The 20,385-nt window shown below is 38.5% G+C and overlaps 1 protein-coding gene across 2 annotated transcripts; it reads left to right on the top strand.

The window, feature by feature from the left end:
• Positions 1-144: 144 nt before the first annotated feature.
• LOC119746113 (NAD-dependent protein deacetylase sirtuin-2-like) lies at positions 145-19,246 on the top strand. 2 transcript variants are annotated; one of them, XM_038222907.1, is made up of 12 exons: positions 149-420; positions 3,207-3,353; positions 3,980-4,021; positions 4,755-4,861; positions 5,427-5,552; positions 11,790-11,919; positions 13,843-13,958; positions 14,635-14,711; positions 15,918-15,969; positions 17,248-17,315; positions 17,992-18,058; positions 18,294-19,246. In XM_038222907.1, exons 1-12 carry the CDS (start codon positions 405-407, stop codon positions 18,354-18,356), a joined length of 1,011 nt encoding a protein of 336 aa, XP_038078835.1. In that variant the 5' UTR covers positions 149-404; the 3' UTR covers positions 18,357-19,246. The 2 variants fall into 2 exon arrangements, with proteins under 2 accessions (XP_038078836.1, XP_038078835.1); XM_038222908.1 differs by lacking the exon at positions 17,248-17,315 and having other exon boundaries at positions 145-420.
• The last annotated feature ends 1,139 nt before the right edge of the window (positions 19,247-20,385 follow it).

Genomic DNA, 20,385 nt, shown 5'->3' with positions numbered 1-20,385 from the left:
TGTTGTTCTCTCCAGCTGATGGAGCACACACCGCGCAATGAGAGACAACATTGACAGGGGGCCGGGGGAGGGGGGCCCAGCGAGAGGCTTGGCCAGGATTGTAGCTATGCATGCGAACGCACGACGTGGTATTAACAGCATGCATGTTAATGCCCGTTATCATATCACGCGTCCCTGGAGCTTAGACCAGTCCTTTATCCTTGTGTGTCCAGACGACAAAGCGAAACAAACAAGGCCTTTGGCCAACGTATGCCCATTGAACAGTCTGTGTCCAGTTCTATTGTCATACCAAATACTCAGACCATAATCATTTTCAATCGAATTGAGCGTAGCCCGCGTTCCGTCGCAATATCGCAAACCTAGTATATGTGGGCCGGACCGCCTTCCCTACATCATAGCCAGCTATGAGCGAGACAATTGGTAAGGCAGTAAAATAATAACTTATGGGCCTACAGTTCATTTGGACGTGAATGCGCGGGTAGGTCACTAAAAATAGTCTTCAGTGTCTAGTTTAGAGTGATTTTAGTTCATCGTTCATGTTTTTGTGTGCGTGTGTACATGTACATGCACAGAGGCGGCAATTGCAGGCCTAGCAGCCCAAGGCTATAGCCTATAATTTTATGTGGACCGAGAGTAGGGGAGGTTAATCCTATGTATTTTCTAACAGGGTCCATGACGTAATGGCTTTTTAAGGAAGCAACTCTTGAAGTGTACATTTGCTTTAAAGTTGGTGCTCATGGTTGATGGTTTTGTGCTTCGTGTTCCCTAACGTGGCGCACTTCGACGTTTACCCCGACTTTCCACATCGGTGTTGCCGAACTGCTTTGTTGACAAACTTTAAATCCATTCAGTGAAATACCTTATTAATGCTTGCTATTTTACCTCTGTGAACAATTTCGGTGTCATGAAATGTATGCTATTTTACCTCTGTGAACAATTTCGGTGTCATGAAATTTAATCCAAAATTCAAAAACGGGGAAAGATTTCCATATACGAAGTTCACTAATTTTCCTCTGTATTGACTAACAATTAAGCCCCCAGATAGCAATTTCATGTCATCAAAGTCAATTTGAGCAGTGAGAAAATACAAGCATTTTCTTAAAAAACACTTAGAATTTTTCAGTCCAATCTCATAGGGTTTGTACACAGGGTGTTGAGTGAACTTCGTATATGGAAATCTTTCCAAAAACGGTGGCGCCCGGAAATTGAGCACATATCGGCTGACGGTGTTCCCGAACGTGGCGCACTAGTTGAATAAATCTCGGAAAATTTCCAAATTAACATTTAAGAATTTCTGTAAAGTTGATAAATTCTGATAAACCATTATTATCTCTACTTTACATACCCCACTTTGTCAGAAAATTATTTTTTCATTTTTGGGGGACATTTTCAAAGGGTTCACTGTGCACTTCGAAACAAAATCGGAAAATCACGCCGAAATAAATGCTGCTTCTAAATTTGTAACGGGTAGATACACTCGATAGAACTTGATGAAATTTCACCTTTTGTGAAATTTCAGTTAAAACATTTGCTCTAGGTAGGCGATCGGGTCCAGGCGAAAATCAAAGTGCGCCACGTTAGGGGCCGCGCCACGTTAGGGTACATCAACAAAAACACTCATGAGCAAAACTTGAAAACGGTGATGTGGCAGAAACCATCTGCTTCAGCATATCATAATTAAGGGGTTACTTGTGTTAATTTTTTTTTTCTCAGTGGTTCGTTCAACTTCGTTGTTGTTTCAACAGTAAAACAATGAGAAAATTGTATGCACAAATCTTTTCAATAAGCAGAATATTGGGTTTACAAGTTGAGAGAAAACCTGAAGAGTGTGTTCTTCAAGTGACATCAAAATTCACAACATGCAACAGCGCCCTCAGTTGTCAGGAAAAGGCATGAAACATTTTAAATGTTTTTAAAATAGTGCACATTGCTGCTTCTTCTTTTTTAACCAAAAAGGGATATCTCATAGTTGTTTTTTTTTTATACATTTGAGAGGAATGGATATATGTGTGTATTTGCTACAAATATGCTCCAGTTTAAAATTCATGTCATGGACTAGTTCTTTAAAAGGTTTCCAAGTTCTCAAATTTCCTGGTTTTTTTTTCTCAAAACACTTTGTATTAATGGCTGAGAATTATCATCGGTCAAGATTTAAATATTAGAAAGAAAACTGGGATGCTGTGCAATCTTTCCTTTATAGCTTTAAAAATTATGGCAAATTTAGAATGAAAGGTATAATCTCATTTGGGGGCGTGGCAAAAGTTCAAAAATTGGTGTCAATATTTTGTTAAAGTATGAGTAGCCTGATCTATCAGTTTTTAATTTAACTACGGAGGAAAAAAAAACAAATGAAAAATTGCACAAACTGAAAAATGATTAAATGGCCTTTTGTGTCCACAACAACTAACCTTTTATTTGGGTTTTCTGAAATGTATTTCTGCAAATACAATCATGATTTTGGGGGTTTTGAGTTTTGGTATACAATAACTCTGGTATACTCAAGTGCCTAGACAATTAACAATTTGTAAATATATTCGATGTTCCTCTAAAATATATTAATAACCAAGTCGTTTTATTGGTTGTCATGGTAACCATATGCGGCATAACTGCAAGGGGCGTTTGGGAGGCATTTGTGAGGACTGGGAGGGGGAACTTCCAGGTTATCATTTTCTGGAGGGACCATCACTAAGTGGGGTTGGTAGAAGTCAAAAACAAAACAGGTCTTCTTGTTCTCAAAATTTGAAGTGGGGCTAGGGGCGGACCGGCTCCTGCCAAGAGTGGGGTGATCTCGAACACACCCTTGTGCCTCTTGGCAAAAATAGTAATGTCATTGGTCATTTCACAAAATTGACTGTCGGAGAAAAGTGACAACTCAATGTCATTCCAGCGAAACACCTTGAAATATATTTATACACATTACTTCTCTCTTTGGAATCTTAAAATAGAACTTCTACATTTTTTTAAGGGGGGGCCAAATTAAGAAGTTTTAAAATGCAAGAATGATTTTGGGGGTAATTTTTTATTCATCCATTAAAGTGGTATTAAGAATGTACAAAATCTCATATTTATTAGAATAATGTGATATTATTAAAGATGACAGAGAAAAAGCGTCAAGATTTCACATTTTACAAAGGAGCATGCCCCCAGCAACTGTACTTCCCTACCCCCCCCCCCCCGGATGATCATCAATTTAACAATTTGTACAGTGTCAGACGATCTGGAGGAGTTGACTCAACAACTGTTGGATCATCACAATGCCAAGTCCTCAACCCAGAAGGAAGGAGAGAAACCCCAACAACTTCTTGACGAAGTCAGCTTTGAGGGTGTGGCCAGGTACATCAAGAGTGGCAGATGTGAGTAGACAGCAAATATCTGAGGTCATCTCTCTCGAAAAAAAAACCCCACACACACACAAAACCCAGACACATCAGGGCAACTGGTTTAAATGTTTTGTTTTTAAGTATTGTTTCACGTATGGATCTTTACTACGAGGGTTATAATTTTGGAACTGAACTTTCCATGGCAAACTTTCACCCTATTTGAAGTTTATGATGTGACAAAGATGGATACACAAATTACCTGATGGGCTTTGTAAAATTGTTATACTTCTACTACAAATTGTCGAAAATCATCTTTAGAGGCAAACTTTTTATCTGACACATTTACAGTGAATTTTAAACCTAAATTATTTAAAATTACACAACCTGAAGAAAAAAAGAGTCAGTCTGGATTATTTTTATGAACATGTCACACATCTTCAATTGGTCAGAAAAATATTTTTAAAAAGAGGGGTGGGGATAAACACAGTTCTACACATTCACATTCAGTTTTTTTCATCAATGCATCAATTTATATCTCCATTTTTTTTGGGGGGGGGGGGGGTGGGGGATTCTCATAAAGTGGGTTTTGGCAAATCCCCCTTGCTCAAGAAAGTTTCATCTTGCATCCAATATTTATACACACTGAATTTTGTTTTCAGGTAAAAATATCATTGTGATGAGTGGTGCAGGAATCTCTACATGTAAGTGATTTGGGTTTGCTTTTTGTAGTTGTACTTGGTCCTATTTTCTTCAGATATGAATCTATCCAACCAGATATTGATATTCATTGCAGAAAACCACTAGGATTTGGGCTTCTTTGATTTATTTATTATTTGACTATATATTTTTATTTTAAATCTTTCTGATAATGGCTCCGTCATACTCCTATTTATGCTCCCTCATTCTATATTTGGTTCTTTTTTATTATTTTTTATTTTTTGCAACAATGGTCATTAGTCCTTTTGGAAGTAATGTTAGTCCTGAAAAGGACTATTTGGTTAACTTTTTAGATGTTTACTGTGCTGCTCTGTCTCTGCCCTAATTGGTAGCCTTTTTCACAAATGCAAGTTTCGGGCCGAGTTCTTATTGCGGCAGTCAAAATATCAGTTGCCGTGGACAAAATGAAAAAGCGGGACTTGTATTCAATTGGCCATAACTCAATAAATGTGTACCCAATTGAAAAAGATTTTTCCAGTGTTGAAAAGCTAATGAAATATACTCTCTAAATGTGTATCGATATTTGCGATGTATTCTTTTAAAAAGCTGTGAACAAGAGGGGGCTTTGAGGCTGGGTTTTTTTCTTCGGAGACACCCTTTATAACTGGCAGAGGTGGCACAATGCTTGAGCACTCATTCCTCTTCGACCACTAGAATTTTCATATTTCACAAGCACCGTTAAGAACGCGTGCACCTATTAATCTTGTCAACATGCAGCTGCAGGTCTCCCGGACTTTAGGAGCAAAAACACTGGTCTCTACAATTCGCTGCAGAAATACAACCTCGCCAGCCCGCATCTGATGTTTGAGATCCGTTACTTCAAGGTAAGGAGGCCCCTCAAACAATTTTTAAAACTCTAAAGAAGGCTTATTGTTTTGTGCTTTTTACATACATGGCAATTACTTTTGAGCGAGAAGTAAGGGTCAGCGTTGGTCTCAATTTTAGGTAGCCACGAGGAAGTCCTATTCCATGGTCACGCACTGGAGTCAACTCTGTGCTAAGAGCCATACGAGTGTGAGCACAAAAAGTTGGTTGGGCGCGAAAAGATCCGCTATGGCCCGAGCAAACTGGTTCCCAGTCTGTACATTATCGATATACTGATTGTTGGGTGGGAAACAGCCAACCCTGCGCAAACCAAATTATTGTCCGACAGCCAATAAAGTGAAATTGTAAAGTAATATTTCAGTAACTAAACATGGGCCAATCTTTTGGGGGGTCAATGTAATATAGGATTTGTAAAAAAAATCAAAAGACAATGTGAGAAACAAATTGCATTAAAGAAATTGCTATTTTAATAGAATTACCAAAAAAAACTGACAACTTGGATACAAGCAAATTACAAAGATTACTTAACTTAACTACAAATGAAAAAGTTGTGTGTATTCCTAGGAGAGACCGGAGCCTTTCTGTACTCTAGCGAAGGCGCTGTACCCTGGTGTGTTCAAACCTACGCCCTGTCATTACTTCATCCGTCTACTCGGCGAAAAGAATCTACTCCTAAGAGACTACACCCAAGTAAGTGACCCAGAAAATGAGAATATTTCAAACATGTATAATTTTTCCATGAGGACCATTTTTGTTCCTTTCTTTCAATGCTTTTAAAATAATCCCAAAAAACTACAACTTGACTGTATTCACTTTATACATGTACAGGGTCAGTTAAAAAAAAGTCCCTTTAGATTAGTTCTTGTCTCCCACAAAAACGGGAAAAGCTACCTGCAGGGTTAATTTCCAGCTAGCAATCGGTCTGGGTATTGACCACATTCAGTACAATTTTTACTGATATTCAGCAATGCATGAATAAGATATAGTGAGGTACATTAGTAACAAAAATGCTAAGGATCGTTACACAGTGGACAAAAGCACCATTTTTTCACCAAAGCATCTCCATGGTATACCTTTTCGAAAAAAAGACGGACGCAAAAAATTGGATGATGGAAAGGGCATGTATGACGTCATGATGACGTCATCAGCTAATTAAAAAAAAATTAAATTAATAATAATCTTCAGAACTGCAAGCATCTCAACAACAAATTTGGTATCAAATTAAAGGGGACAACAAGATCTTTCATTTGAGTGGTATGTCATTGGGATGGAATATAGTTGAGGGTGATTTTGTGGCTCAAAAAAACCTTTTTTTGTCAAAAGACCTGTTTTTTCGGCTAAAATCATGGATTTTGGGTAGTCACTTTGACACCTTGTTTTAACATGCAAAAAGTATGTGGTATTGTGAGATGTTGTTTTTAAATTAGAGAGAAAGGCTCAAATTCTATGCCAAAAGAGTTTTTGTAATTGATTATTAGTATCTTAAATGTTTAAACTTTTTCCAAAGATAAGCGGAAAAGTGAGGTACCTTAGTGATAAAATCGTGACACGGGTGGACAAAAGCACCATTTTCACACCAAAGCATCTCCATTGTTTACCTTTTCGAAAACAAGGTAGGATACAAAAATTGGATGATGGGAAGGGCCATTTATTACATCATTATGACGTCATCGGCTAATTATTACACACTTATACATTAAAATTGAGATATTAGTTAGGAATAAGCCATGGATCGTTTTTTTACATTTAATATACGTTTCTGAGGTCAAGGAAATCAGTGCAGTTGCCAATTTTGTTCTTAATTCTTAAAAGATTTAAATACAAATAGTTTGATAAAATGAGGGATGTTTTCTCATTTAATGTATTAAATTAAACATGTATGTACATGTACATTTGACCCTCGCTCCTATCCCCTGTTGTGATCAATGATTCGTTAAAATGCAATGTCTTACGTCATGATTATCTCATAAATGTTACCTCAGGAATGATGCCACGAGGCATTATTTTCCACAAAAGTTTCTACTGTCCCTTCGGCTCCGTATTCTACATCAACTGGCAATGCATTTATTGCCCTAAACCCTTCAACATTAGCCAGGAATTGAGCATATACTTCTCCGGCGTTACAATTTAAACCTTTTTGTGGACAACGTAGTTTTTCTGGTGTAGTTTGCATGCAGATAATGCAAGCAGTCCAATCCATGATGACTGTCCTGAAATACGATAGTAACAGTTCACATAAGCAATAAAAAGGTAGAATGTTCAAACCAATTATACGTTCCAATGTTGCAAAATAATACGTTTTGTGGAAGTTTGTAAACTTGCGAAGGTATATTTTACGCAAGATGTATTATATCTACAATTTCTACAAAGACTTCTGTTCATTTTTACCAAAATCTCTAATAATTAATAAACAAGACTACAGATGATCGCTTTTTTAAAGATTATGTATTTGCACGATCTCAGTCGCAATCCAGCTTTGTGGAAACAAGAAAGGATAAACTACTCACACAGTGGACCTTCAGAGATGCTCTGCTCGTGTCACACAGAAGATGATGTCTGATGGATACTTCAATAGGATACACGGTCCATCAACGACAAGGATGGTGCATTTAATCGATAAACACACTTGTGCTTGTGCATCATGGATAATTGTTTTGTCTTTTTCACGTCCCAAACTAAAAACCTTTACAAACTGCAGGCCATGACTTGCTGCACTGGTATTGTGTTTGTAATGGTTACAGCCCGATAGTACGAAGGTTCTCTAGTCCGAAGGGTCATTAGTCCAAAGGTTCGTTAGTCCGAAGGTTCACTGGTCCAAAGGTTCGTTAGTCCGAAGGTTCAATAGTCCAAATGATCGTTAGACCGAAGGTTCGATAGTCCGAAGGTCCCATTAGTCCGAAAATAGAATACGGTTAATTAATCCGAAGGTTCGATAGTCCGAATAGACGATAGGGTTCGATAGTCCGAATCGGGTCCGATAGTCCGAATTGAGAATAAGGTTCGATTGTCCGAATGGGCAATACGGTTCGTCAGTATGACTCTTCGGACTATCGGACCTTACTGTTGATTCGTACTATCGGACCTTATTGTCGATTCGGACTATCGGACCTTACTGTCGATTCGGACCATCGGACCATCATAGAGTCTGTTCGGACTATCGAACCTTATTGTCAATTCGGACTATCGAACCTTCGGACTATTGAACCTTATTTTCAAGCCCGCTGGAACAAACTTTTGCCAGGGGGTGCTGGAATTCCTAAAGGACGGACACAATTAATGCGAACGCGGAGCGCAAAGCCCTTACGGCGTAGCTTAAAGGGCCCCTAAAAGTTTTGGAATATGGATGCTCTGTGGTGCAATATGAGGCGATTCCTAGCCACTTTCATATGACTTTTTTAGCAAACGTTTTTTTGAGATTATAAAGACAATTTATTTCACTTTTTTGTTTAGAATATACTGTTGCTCTTATAACGTTTCTACTGTACTGAAAAGTCGAAAACCCTTTATTTTTTTCTCCATTCTTTGTTCCATTTAATTCTGGACAAAGAATTGTATCATTATGCATGACATCGCATGTAAATATTATTGTTGCTAGGCTGCTTTCTTACATTTAGTAAACTCCGTCGTGTATGTTTTGTTTTATTTTCCGAGCCCTTACGGCGTGGGGCCACAGGGCCAGGGTCCTGCTTTAAGGCCCCTGAAAATGTTGGATTCTGGATGCACTGTGATGAAATATACTGAAGTATATACTTAAACTTATAAAACCCGAAAGGGTGTTTTTTGGTTCAAGTTAAAACAAAATGGTTTCACTGGAAGCGGGTGAATTTCTGTTCATAAAAATATTCACATAGGCCTAAACGATGTAGCTCTTGATATATTTGCAGTGTTGTTTGTTTGTTACAGGGAATGGCAAATATAAAAGACTAACAGACCAAATGCATCTTTATGTTTATGATCGGTAGGTGGCAAGTTTGGGGCTAGGCAAGGATTTATCGGTCTACTGAGTTTTTATGAGAAAAAAAACTTGCAAAGGGTAACACATGAATAGCTTTTTTATTAAAACGAAACTACACTGGAACTAGTTTCAATGGAAGCCCGTCCCACTCCTATTAGGTTGGGATGTGTGTGAACCTTGATATTTGTTAATGTTGAGTACAGAATGCTAGCAACGTCAATGAAACTTTTAAATGAAAAGAAAAACCTTCAGGGGAAAGGTATGAACTTTGCCCCTATTGAAAGATCGAATGAAAAAAATCGTGGCAAGCATAATCAACTTTGCCACCATTGTCATTGCCGAGGTTATTTTTGTAGAAAATACCTCCTCCTGATATTTTACAGTGTTACTTTGTGCTAGACCTTCGAAGCGCCGCGCTTAGCCGCGGCAAAACTAGAAACGAACAAAACGAAGGAGATATTTTTAGAGCAAGCATAATGTATAGCGTAGCGGCGCAATTTCAACGTCGTAGAACACTGCTGGCTGGAACACATTTTTGCCCGGGATTAGGGGGTGCTGAAGCATATTTCAGCACCCCAATCCAAAAAGTTGGGGTTGCTGCAGCACCCACAGCACCCCCCGTTCCCGCGGGCTTGTTATTTTCGTTTTGGACTATTGAACCTTCGGACTGATTAACCTTATTCTAAATTCGGACTATCGAACCTTCGGAAAAATAAACCTTCAGACTGATGAACCTTCGGATTAATGAACCTTCGGACTATTGTATCAAATGTTCGGCTTAACGAACCTTATTTCATTTTCGGACTAACGAACCCCCCTTATGGAAATGTTGTGCATTTGAACTATCGAACCTTCGGACTAAAGAACCTTCGGACTATTGGACCTTCGGACTATCGGGCGGCCCCCGTTTGTAATACATTGTTAAAAGACGTACCATCACCATTTCCGGCCAATCTGTTAATCTATTTCAGGTAACCACGTTCCTTTCTGTCTGGCTCCTAACCCATACCTCATTACCCGTAATATACAACACATATAAGAATGTTACGTCTTCCAGCTATAGTAAATGGTCAAAACAAATGGATGTGGTAAAGACCAAATTCAAGGAGCCGCACAATTTCACACAATTTATTTCCTGCGTGACAAATACCGTCATTGTAGCACTTTTGTCCATAATCAGAAATGCTTAGATTTTTCAAGAAAATTTGAAAATAGTGACGTCACTGCAACAGCAAATCAGCTTATTGTTACTTAAATGTCACTGATTATATCACTCTTCAATTCCCTGACCCTCAAAATGTCAAATTAATTACTTGGAATCTCATCACAACGCTTCACGACCTTATTTTCTACAATTAATTACTGTACGAGCTCGGTAGTATATTGTGACGTCATTATTACGTCATAAAGTACCCTTCCTGTCATCTGATTTTTTGCATCCTACCCTATTTTTGATCGTAACACATTGGCAAAGCTTTGGTGAAAAAAATGGTGCTTTTAAATACCATGTAACGATCCTTAGCATTTTTGTTACTAATGTAGCTCGCTATAAGATGCCTCACTTTTCCGCTTATCTCTGGAACAAGTTTAAACATATTTATGATACTAATAATCAATTACAAAAACTCTTTTGGCATAGAATTTGAATTATTCTCTCGAACTTAAAAACAACATATCACAATACCACATACTGTTTGCATGTTTAAACAAAGTGTCAATGTGACTACCCAAAATCCATGATTTTAGCCTAAAAAAAACCATGTCTTTTGACCAAAAAAAGGTTTTATTGACCCACAAAATCACCCTTAACTATATTCCATCCCCATGACATACCACTCAAATGAAAGAGCTTGCTGTCCCCTTTAATTTGATACCACATTTGTTGCTGTAATGCTTGTAGTTCTGAAGATTATTATCAATTTATATTTTTTTCATGTAATAATTAGCTGATGACGTCATAATGACGTCATACATGCCCTTCCCATCATCCAATTTTTTGCGTCCGTCTTTTTTTTCTCGAAAAGGTATACCATGGAGATGCTTTGGTGAAAAAATTGTGCTTTTGTCCACTGTGTCACGATTTTTTCACTAAGGTACCTCACTAATACAGGATTTTCTTTGTGACTACCCAGGAACACTGCCAACACAATGTTCAGAATAGGCCTCTTGTTATCAACAAAATGGCAACAATTGGCCAAGGAAATAAGTAACAATAGAACAGGATATGAATGAAATGGAATTACATTTATTGAACTTGAATCTGAATTACCGATAAGGTTCCCATATTCACTTGCCTGCTGCTCGACCATCCAATTGTCTGCCATTCAGAGCAATGACCGAGTGTTGGCTGAAAAATAACAGTTTTTGTGGGAGGCAAGAATTAATCCGAAGGGACATTTTTTTTTACTCACCCCATACATCAATTTTACATTGTACAAAGTAATTGAGCGGAATTAGATTGCTCCTTTCCAAATCTGGTAAGGGTCATCACTTGCTTTGTTCACCCTAATTAGTGAGGTGTTTTGTTTTGGCAAACATATCAATGAAAATAATGCCAATGGCTTTATAGAGCTAAATGTAAAGCTGAATTGTAAAACCAATTTTTTTTTTTATTAAATGTCATTCTGTTCCAAAAGTTGTAAACAATTTTTTTCACTCAAAAAATAGCATAAGTTATAGTGTGTTTTTTTCGTATTTTATTTTGTTGTTGTTGTTGGTTTTGTTGGGGGGGGGGGACACAGAATGACATTAGGATGTGCAAAATGCTGATACACTTACTGTTTTTGAACAATTTAACCTAATCCCATGATTTATGTCAACTTAAAATTGAAATTTTGTTTACCCTTTCTTAAGAGGCCTAGCATTTAATAGTACTGTGCAAACATTAACTCCATAGTATAAAAGTGGCCTATAGAACCAAACAATTCTGATAACAATCTTTTTATAACAGTATTTTTATTTGCACTTAACAGAATGTTGACACGCTGGACGTGATTGCCGGAGTTCCGGAGGAATTGCTGGTGGAAATTCACGGCAGCTTCAGCACTGCACACTGCATCGACAAAAGTTGTCACAAGGAGCATTCTTCAAAGTGGGTCAAAGGTCAGTGAATAGCAATGGTCTATAAAAACAACAATGTGGTGCTTATAATTATTACCGTTTTCATGCCGTTGGCTTGACCACGTTGTACCTGCTTCCTTCGACAACACCTTTAATTTAATCTTTTCAATACAAATATCCATTTTGTGAAAGTCACTATCTAACTCGAATGTAAATGTACCCTTAGGCCAAAAAAAAAAGTCTCCGGTTTCTGGTATGCGCGCGCGTCGCCGTAGCCATGCGCGTCGGCAAAATGAAAAAGTTTTTTTTCAATACAAGATGATGTCTCAAAACCGCCAAACTCACTGGTTTGACTGGAATCCTGCTGCTGCACAATTTTAACGTGTTTTTAGATGGGTTTATGATCGAGAATAAGCTTTATGTGGCCTCTCTGGACTCATTTGCAGTCATCAGCCGACATTTGATGCCAAAAAAAAAAAAAAAAACAGGTAAAAAAAAAAAAAAAAGCCGCGTCGCCGCACCACTTTTTGGGCAAGCTCCATACCAGAAACCGGAGACTTTTTTTTTAAGGAGACACGTTTTGTCAGTGGTGTAGCTAGGAATTTTTTAGTGGGGGGGGGGGGGGTGCACGGGGGGGGGGTGCCCGGGGGGGGGGTGCCCGGGGGGTGCCGGGGGGGGGGGGTGCACGGGGGGGTGGTGCACGGGGGGGATCAGAATATCGTGGGGGCAACATATCGCAAACGTCCTCAGTACTGCAGTTTTTTTCCAGTTGGGCCCCATAATGCCTCGCTATATCCATTGACATAAGAAATTGTAAACAGTAAGCCTTTGGCTAACTGAAAAAAAATACAACTTACAAAAACCCTTTTTGGTTGGGGAAGGAAAAGGGGCATTATCAGTATTTTGGTGGGGGGCACAGAAACTTTGTGGGGGGGGGGGGGGGGGGAAACGTGCCTCTCAGGCCCCCCCCCCCAGCTGGTTTCGTCAGAAGATATACCTTAGGGAGACAATTTAGATAAAGGAGACATTTCAATATCTCCCTAATGTCACAACTCCTATTCAGAGGCAAAATGTTATCATCGCATATAGGCTGGATCGATCGCTCACAGTCCAAAACAAATGTACCCAAATTCATGGGGGTACAGGGTAAAGTAAAATGGGGGTTAGGTGACGGTTATGAAAGTTTGAAAAATTTCGACCACAATTCTATGGGAATGTCTCCCTGGTTACACACCTGTGTTCAGACACCCGTATGTTCCAACACTCCAATGTTCCGACTGCACATATTCCTATCCCTAACCCTAACCCTTACCATAACCCTAACCCTTACCGGGAGTAACACAATTTATGTGGGGGTTGTACATAGGTTCCATTTTCAGTAATAATGAAAACATGGACAATTTAAAGATGATGTGTACATGGTGAGTAAAAAAAAACCCCAAATGTTGGGACTATTGTTGTAATGAAGTTCTGTGCTTAGCACTTTCAAGATCTAAAAAAAAAAGGAAAGCCCAATTAATAAGCTTTCTTTTAATACAAGAATCATTCAAATCACTTATGAACTTTTCAAGTTACGGAATTGTAAACACAACCACCGTTTTAAGTTCTGTCCACGGATCACAAAAAAGGTGTGCGTTCTTTCAGCAAAACGAAAACAATTCACACACCTCCCAAATAGGATTTGTTATCGTTTTGCTGGAAGAGCACTCAACTTTTTTGTGATCTGTGGGCAGAAAAACGGCGGTTGTGTTTATAATTCTGTAACTTGAAAAGTACATGAGTGATTTGAATGATTCTTGTACTAAAAAAAAGCTTATGAATTGGGCTTTCATATCCTAGATTTTGAAAGTGCTACATGCAGAACTTCACTAAAACAATAGTCCCGACATTTTTTTTTTTTTTTTTACTCACCCTGTATTTAGTTTGGTTGGTATGATTTGGTTTTGTCTTTTTTTTCTCCTTCAGATGAAATTTTTGCTGATAGGATCCCAAAGTGTGATGACTGTGGGGCACTTATCAAGCCTGACATTAGTTTCTTTGGTGAAGTGCCAGTGAAAAAATGGCACGATACACCAAAAGAGGTGGGATACACTTAAACCCTGGGTAGATCATTAGTGAAAGGCATCTTTTAACCAGTTCGAGGATGTCGGAGGATAGTACGCACTGGCTGTTTTTGTACGCAGGCATGGCTGATGGGTTAAGACGTCACGATTACCTCGACTTGCCTTCGGGTGACGTCTAAACACGCTAATCCCTCGTGTCTTTTGTACACACACAAAGTCCTTGGAATCTGTGGAGTCGGACCGTGTGTTGATCTTGAATTGGCTGTTGTGCACGGCCTATTGTTGTACAATTTACGCTCCAGTGCACACCCAGAGTTTTGAAACATAATGTTTCTTCAAGAAATATCGTACAAATACTGTTGAAATGACTCTTTTGAATCAGTATTTGTGGCGTTTGGCTGTTTATCAGAAGTTGGCTGAACAATTTTGCCTTTTGCGAAACAAACGCAAAAATAATCCTGGCGCGAAGTGGTTATAAGTGGAAAAAAGAAGGAAAAAAAAACAATTAAAGAAGGTGTTCATCTTCAATTTTATTGACATTTGCTTTTTTAGAACTAGATTCCAATTCTAAGGCTTTCAAGTATTCCAACTTTTCCTAGTTTTTTTTTTGACCTTGCTCCAACTTTTTTTTTCTTGAAATTCCTACTTTTTCTGAGAGATAATTTCATGATTTTTTCTTTTTTATAACGGACAGGATTTCCCAAAATGTGATTTGCTGATCGTCATGGGAACAACTTTGATTGTGCAGCCATTTACATCACTAATAAACACGTAAGAACATCCCCCCCCCATGGCCCCCACAATAAAACAAAAATCAAAATATTCAAAGGTATCATAGATCATTTGTAATTTGTGCATTTGTTGGATTTGTTGGCAACAAAGAAAACAATATTCTAGGATCTCGATTTCAATTCAAAAGTTGACGAGTCATGTTTGGAATTGCGCCTGGAATCAGCATCTGGGACACGTTCTCATTCAGCTGATAAATAATAGCAATGAATAATAGCAACTGCGCACCGGTGTGCATCACGTCAATGCTTGCGCGCATCCGTTCATGTATTCACCCATTAATAAACTAACTACTAATGGAAATATCCAAATATGCGTCACTTGTCGCATCTTTGGAAATTGCCCTCTTTTATTGTTTTCTTCAAAATGACAGCATGTCAGAAGTAAATTTCACAGGGAGTTTTGTGCCATTACTATCTTTAAACCAAGTATGCTTATTTCAACAACAATTTCGTCAGTTACTTTTTGGAAAGCTGCAAATGATGTACGCTATCTGTAATATAAAATGTTTAAAATGGACAGCTTCAAGTTGCCCAGCTACTTCTGGTTTTCTTGGTTACACCTTTGCATTCTAAGGTCAGATACAAATTGAAATGGAATAAAATATTAGTTGTTCATCAGTCCTGCTTATATGTTATTTTACAGCACAGACGAATCCTTCAACTATAGACGAATCCGGGAGGCCCCCTTTAATGGCGATAGTATTGTTCTAGCTATTGTACAGAGCAACTGTTCAATGACCCTTATCCTTAGCAATAGCTAGCCCAATGCGTTCGCCATTGGAGGGGGCCTCCATGAAAGTGTATCGAGATGAGTCTGTAGGTGTTTGACTGAGATTTGTTATTAACACAATTCAGTCATTACTCATCTATCTATATCTTTCTGGTAATGAAACCAAGGATTCCTCAAAAGCACCCTAGGCGAGGTGGGAGAAAAACCCCAGAAGAATATTCTGGGGAAAACCCTCGATGGGGAAAGTAACCACTGTGCCAACCTGACTCGTCTCACGTGCATCAGCAATTAAAATGAACTGTTACATTCCTTTATCATTGGACATACAAGGGGATTTGACTTTTGATTGACGTGATTTGACATATGATTAGCGTGATTATTGGATTACAAGTCTGGGTTTGTCTGGGCCAAATCAGAGGAATAATGCAGTGCTCACATTACATAACAATTCCTCAGAGTTCCAGCGACAACTCCACGTCTTCTGATCAACTACGAGATGAGTGGCAAGGTAAGCCAAACCTTTCCAGTATATTTTCATTGCTTCCCATATAAGGTCTTTCATTGAAATCAAAAACGATTCATGGATCAGTAGTGTAATTTGCCGAACAAAATTAGAAGCCATTTTTTGTGGTGGTGCCATTTTGCCTGCATGCCGTACGTGTTCTTAAAGAAGATGCGCGCACGTATTTTGGTAGCCCTATAGGTCATAGGAGCCATATATATTATCTGAGCGTGGTGCCGCCACAGAAAAAGGCTGTCGTCGAATTGGTCTACAGACTGTTCTGAAATTAACCTATCGCGGCAGAATCATGTCAGTGCAACTTGTGAAATATTGTCCAATTACAAGATATACAAATGGACACAGAACGCACAATATCTGAGACAAACAAAATTTAACGTACAACTTTCCATGGGGTTGTCTAAGGGGCGTGGCTAACTCGCAAACAGCGATAGTTCAATTGGCTATAAGCTCCGCCCACCTTTGATTTGTTTACATTTCTCACAGTGCACTTGACTAAGATTGACTGAGTTACTGTGGTAAAAACTAATGGACCTTACTCACGAGGTAGCCATTTTTGTTGTGTTCCCTGAATACCTTTCATAAATTATTAACTGTTGAATGGAATGGCGCCAGACTATTTATGCAGCCTTATTGAACTTTCATTTTTTCTTTAAATCTGGCTTAAAACATTAGGATTGTTTAATTACGAAGCTTAAATTATTCATTTTTAAAGAGACTTGAATTATTTAGTAATGTACTTGCTTTCATTTCTCTTCGCAAGTTCCAAAAATGAAGATTTTACCTCATTTTCAATTCAACACGGCCGACTCGTGAATAAGGCCCATTGGTCAATGCTCACTGCCATCAGATTACAAAAGAGCCCAACTGAAAAAAGGGAAGCAACGCAATTTTCTCAAAGTGCCACTTCAAGTTGGGCTTCTTTTTGTCACACAAGGGGGTATTGGTTAAGGACCTGCCCACCGTACTGCAATAGCAGTAGACTTGATTTCAAGACTGGCGATCGGTCAAGTTTTAGGCATTCAACACCTTGCTGATGATGTGCATGTAATGCATGCCAGGGTTCACTTGTGATTCATGTGTGATTGTTGACTCCATCCAGCAGATAATAATCATACAGAAAAGCACCAAAAAATGGAAATCACCAGAAACACTGAGAGGCCAAAAAAATGACCATTTGATGTCTACCTCAAGAATGGTATTCAGTGAAGTCCAAGGCTTAATTATGGATGCGTATATGTATGTCTTGTCTTTATCTTCTTTCAGTGTGATCCTTTGATGAAATTCTCAGGCCAGCCTACAGGATTTAACTTTGGTTATGAAGATAACTACAGGTAAGTAACTATAAATTGTAATTAAAATGTCTGACTTTTACAAGAAAACTCTAGCCACACAGTTCAATTGAAAGAGGTTTTGTTGTCGCATAGTTGCTAAAATTGGAAGGGGTGATCGCATCATTGGTTTTAGATGAACCTCAAAATTTCTATCATTCATTGAATAATCGTAATAATAGTAAATATTTGGGAGGCTAATCATCCTTACTGGCAGCAGAGAAGCTGAATTGCGAAGGACGAGGCTACAACGTGGTCGAGCCACTGGCATGTAAAGGCCTCTTTGGCAGCCAGCCACATCGACCCATATATGACCACGGAGCACAGCCCAAGATCAAAAGTTTTTGATTTTTCCGGGGGGAGGAAAACCGAAGGGCCTGGAGAAAAACCCTCGTGGCACAGGAGAGAACCAATGCACAAGTCTACTCTTACATGGCATGTATGGTCCGCAACCGAGATTCGAACCAGGGCCACAGTGGTGAGAGGCGAGTGCTTTACCCACAAGCCACCCATGCACAAGCCACCAAATTTCTGAGAGAAGTGGTAGTTCACACAGTAACCCCTGATGACGATAAAAAAATTCTTTTGGCAAGGTATGATTGGTTCTGGGAAGAAACTCACTCCAAAGTATCATTGTATTGATTGTTATCTACCATGACTTTTGTTTCTTATATTTCAGAGATGTTGCGTTTCTAGGCACCTGTGATGAAGGATGTTCCAAACTAGCAGACCTCTTAGGGTGGAAGGTATGGAACACCATCAAATTGTGGTGTTTTGCTTTGAGAAAGTCAAGTAAATCACAAGTCCACAGAAGTCAGGTCATTAGTCGATTAAAAGTAAAATCACAATTCGACACGATACAGATCATGAGTGAGGTCATAGGAAAAGAGTGACCAATAGCAAAGAAATGCCACGCAGGAAATTTGAGTTTTGCTGAATTACTTTTAATTACAAATTTACAATTTTTTTTTTCTTTGGTAGGATGAGCTTGAGCAACTTATCAAGACTGAACATGAGAAGTTGGATGCTGAAAAAGGTTCTTGATAAAGAGGAAAAAACTGCAGCTTTGTATCACTAGTGTTTATTTTCAAATTCTCAACGGTATTTGAGACAGGGTATCTGCTGGACGAACTCGGGTTTAAAATCAACACAAGATCCCAAGCGACACGCGAACAACAAATGTGACCCATCACCATAAAATGAGCGTCACGTCAGACTTTTTAAGAATTGAAATATTATGACTTCTGGATTCTGCAGAGCGAGAGCTTTCTAATGGTGTATAATATTTCGGGGTACTGAGTTCACTAACGGAAATGCAGACTAAATTTAAGTTGTGAAAGTAATCTTTGAGAAAATGGCATTTAAAATCCCCAAGTTGTGTTGCAGTGAATAAAACAGGATGAAAATAGGTTTTAAAGACAGAACAAAAAAAATGGTAAAAGGAGAACAGGACTTACAAATTGAGGTTCACTGAAAACCAAAAAAACTATCACCCCGTCAAATTTTGGCTTTTCCCGATCGTGCTGCAAAATTGAAATTTCCGCCTCCATGCTAATTTCGGGATGATAGGTCTGCAATGATTGTTTGTTTTCCTGCTGAGTGAAGACTTCACATGGGGAAAATGGCTAATCAAAAAGTATTGCTAAGCCAAAATATCGAGTATTTAAGCAATCATCACTGAATAACTGTCCTATGCAGTGTATATCAGAAAACGTTTTTTTTGTCCATTACTAATTTTTAAGTATTCTTTATTTTTTTTTAAAATGTGTCGGCTTATTAACAGATAATCTTCAGTTGCGGGGTAAAATAACACTTTCGGGTTTATGTTTTTAGTATTTTCATTTCAAAAAAGCATGGTTTCCATGACAACATAAATACTTTATATTAACATTTAGACGGCTTCAAAAACAGTATTAACATTGTCAATTCTGGGAAATATATAAGACAAAAACATTGCTTTACATTTCAAATTTGTATTAGATACAACATTTATTAACATGCATGAAACAAAAGAAACTTTATATACATTCAGTATTCAAGAAGCAGATTGTTAACAACCTGTGGGAAAGACCTATATATAATTGGGTCGTTCTATAAAATTGGGGTCAACTTTTTCCTGTCCCTGTTACATCTGACATCTATGATTTTGTAACTGCTAGAACCCTACCAAACGCAGCAACATGAAACACTTGACTAGTGTAGCAAGATCCATCAGGTCAAAAGTCTCAAGGCCAAACTGCCTCAGAGTCTGTGGTCACCGAATGCAGCAGGATACAACTGTGGCATTGGTCAATGGGATTAGCTCTCATTGTCTCAGAAGAGGCCGTTTATGCACTGGTGTTGATAGCTGAATGCATCAAAGTGCACCAGACTTTTCCCCTGATGCACTGTGTTGCGTCTGGCAGGGTTAGGATTTTAATGTATTCTTCCTCCAAGAGTGATTATGTGAAGCAAGCGACTTACCCAACAAATAAAACTTAGTTCGAAGTCTTTTTTAATGACGCTTGAATGGCAAATTACCAAGGTCAGTTGTAACACGAACAGGAAAAAGGCCACATTTTGGACCCGAAAATTATTTTAAACCCTTTAACATTTTAGCTGGAGACCGGCTTCCCGAACCTTCCAAAATCTAACATTATGTATGAATCTAGTGGCTCATTTTTTGAATATTTATTTTCAGAGGAGTATCAAGCACCCATGTACATAAATAGAGACTGACCTCTACATTCTAAATCCTACCATAGCAACCAAACCATGATGGATTTTGAAGGATTTGAGAGGGTTGGAATTGATGTATTCCCATCTGTTAAGAAATTTGCATATTTGAGGTTGGTATAATGTATGTATACGCATGCACATCAAGCATGTTAAATGCAAAGAAAGAATTTATGGGCAATTAAAGAAAGAATTTGTGGCCCCCCAAAAAAGTCTCCGGTTTCTGGTATGGAGCTTGCCCAAAAAGTGGTGCGGCGACGCAGCTTTATTTTTTTTTTTTTTACCAATTTTTTTTGCTTCAAATTTCAGCTGATGACTGCAAATGGTGCCCAACTAAACTTAGTGCAAATATATGGGA

The sequence above is a fragment of the Patiria miniata genome, unplaced genomic scaffold (genome assembly GCF_015706575.1).
Source record: "Patiria miniata isolate m_02_andy unplaced genomic scaffold, ASM1570657v1 HiC_scaffold_7, whole genome shotgun sequence".
Taxonomy (NCBI): domain Eukaryota; kingdom Metazoa; phylum Echinodermata; class Asteroidea; order Valvatida; family Asterinidae; genus Patiria; species Patiria miniata.
This window is presented reverse-complemented; position numbering and strand designations above follow the sequence as displayed.

What these genes read in the sequence shown, in the direction of transcription:
- LOC119746113 (XM_038222907.1), top strand. An exon ending in ACTACGAGATGAGTGGCAAG is followed by an intron (nt 15,970 to 17,247) that starts GTAAGCCAAACC and finishes ATCTTCTTTCAG; the next exon opens with TGTGATCCTTTGATGAAATT. An exon ending in GGTTATGAAGATAACTACAG is followed by an intron (nt 17,316 to 17,991) that starts GTAAGTAACTAT and finishes CTTATATTTCAG; the next exon opens with AGATGTTGCGTTTCTAGGCA.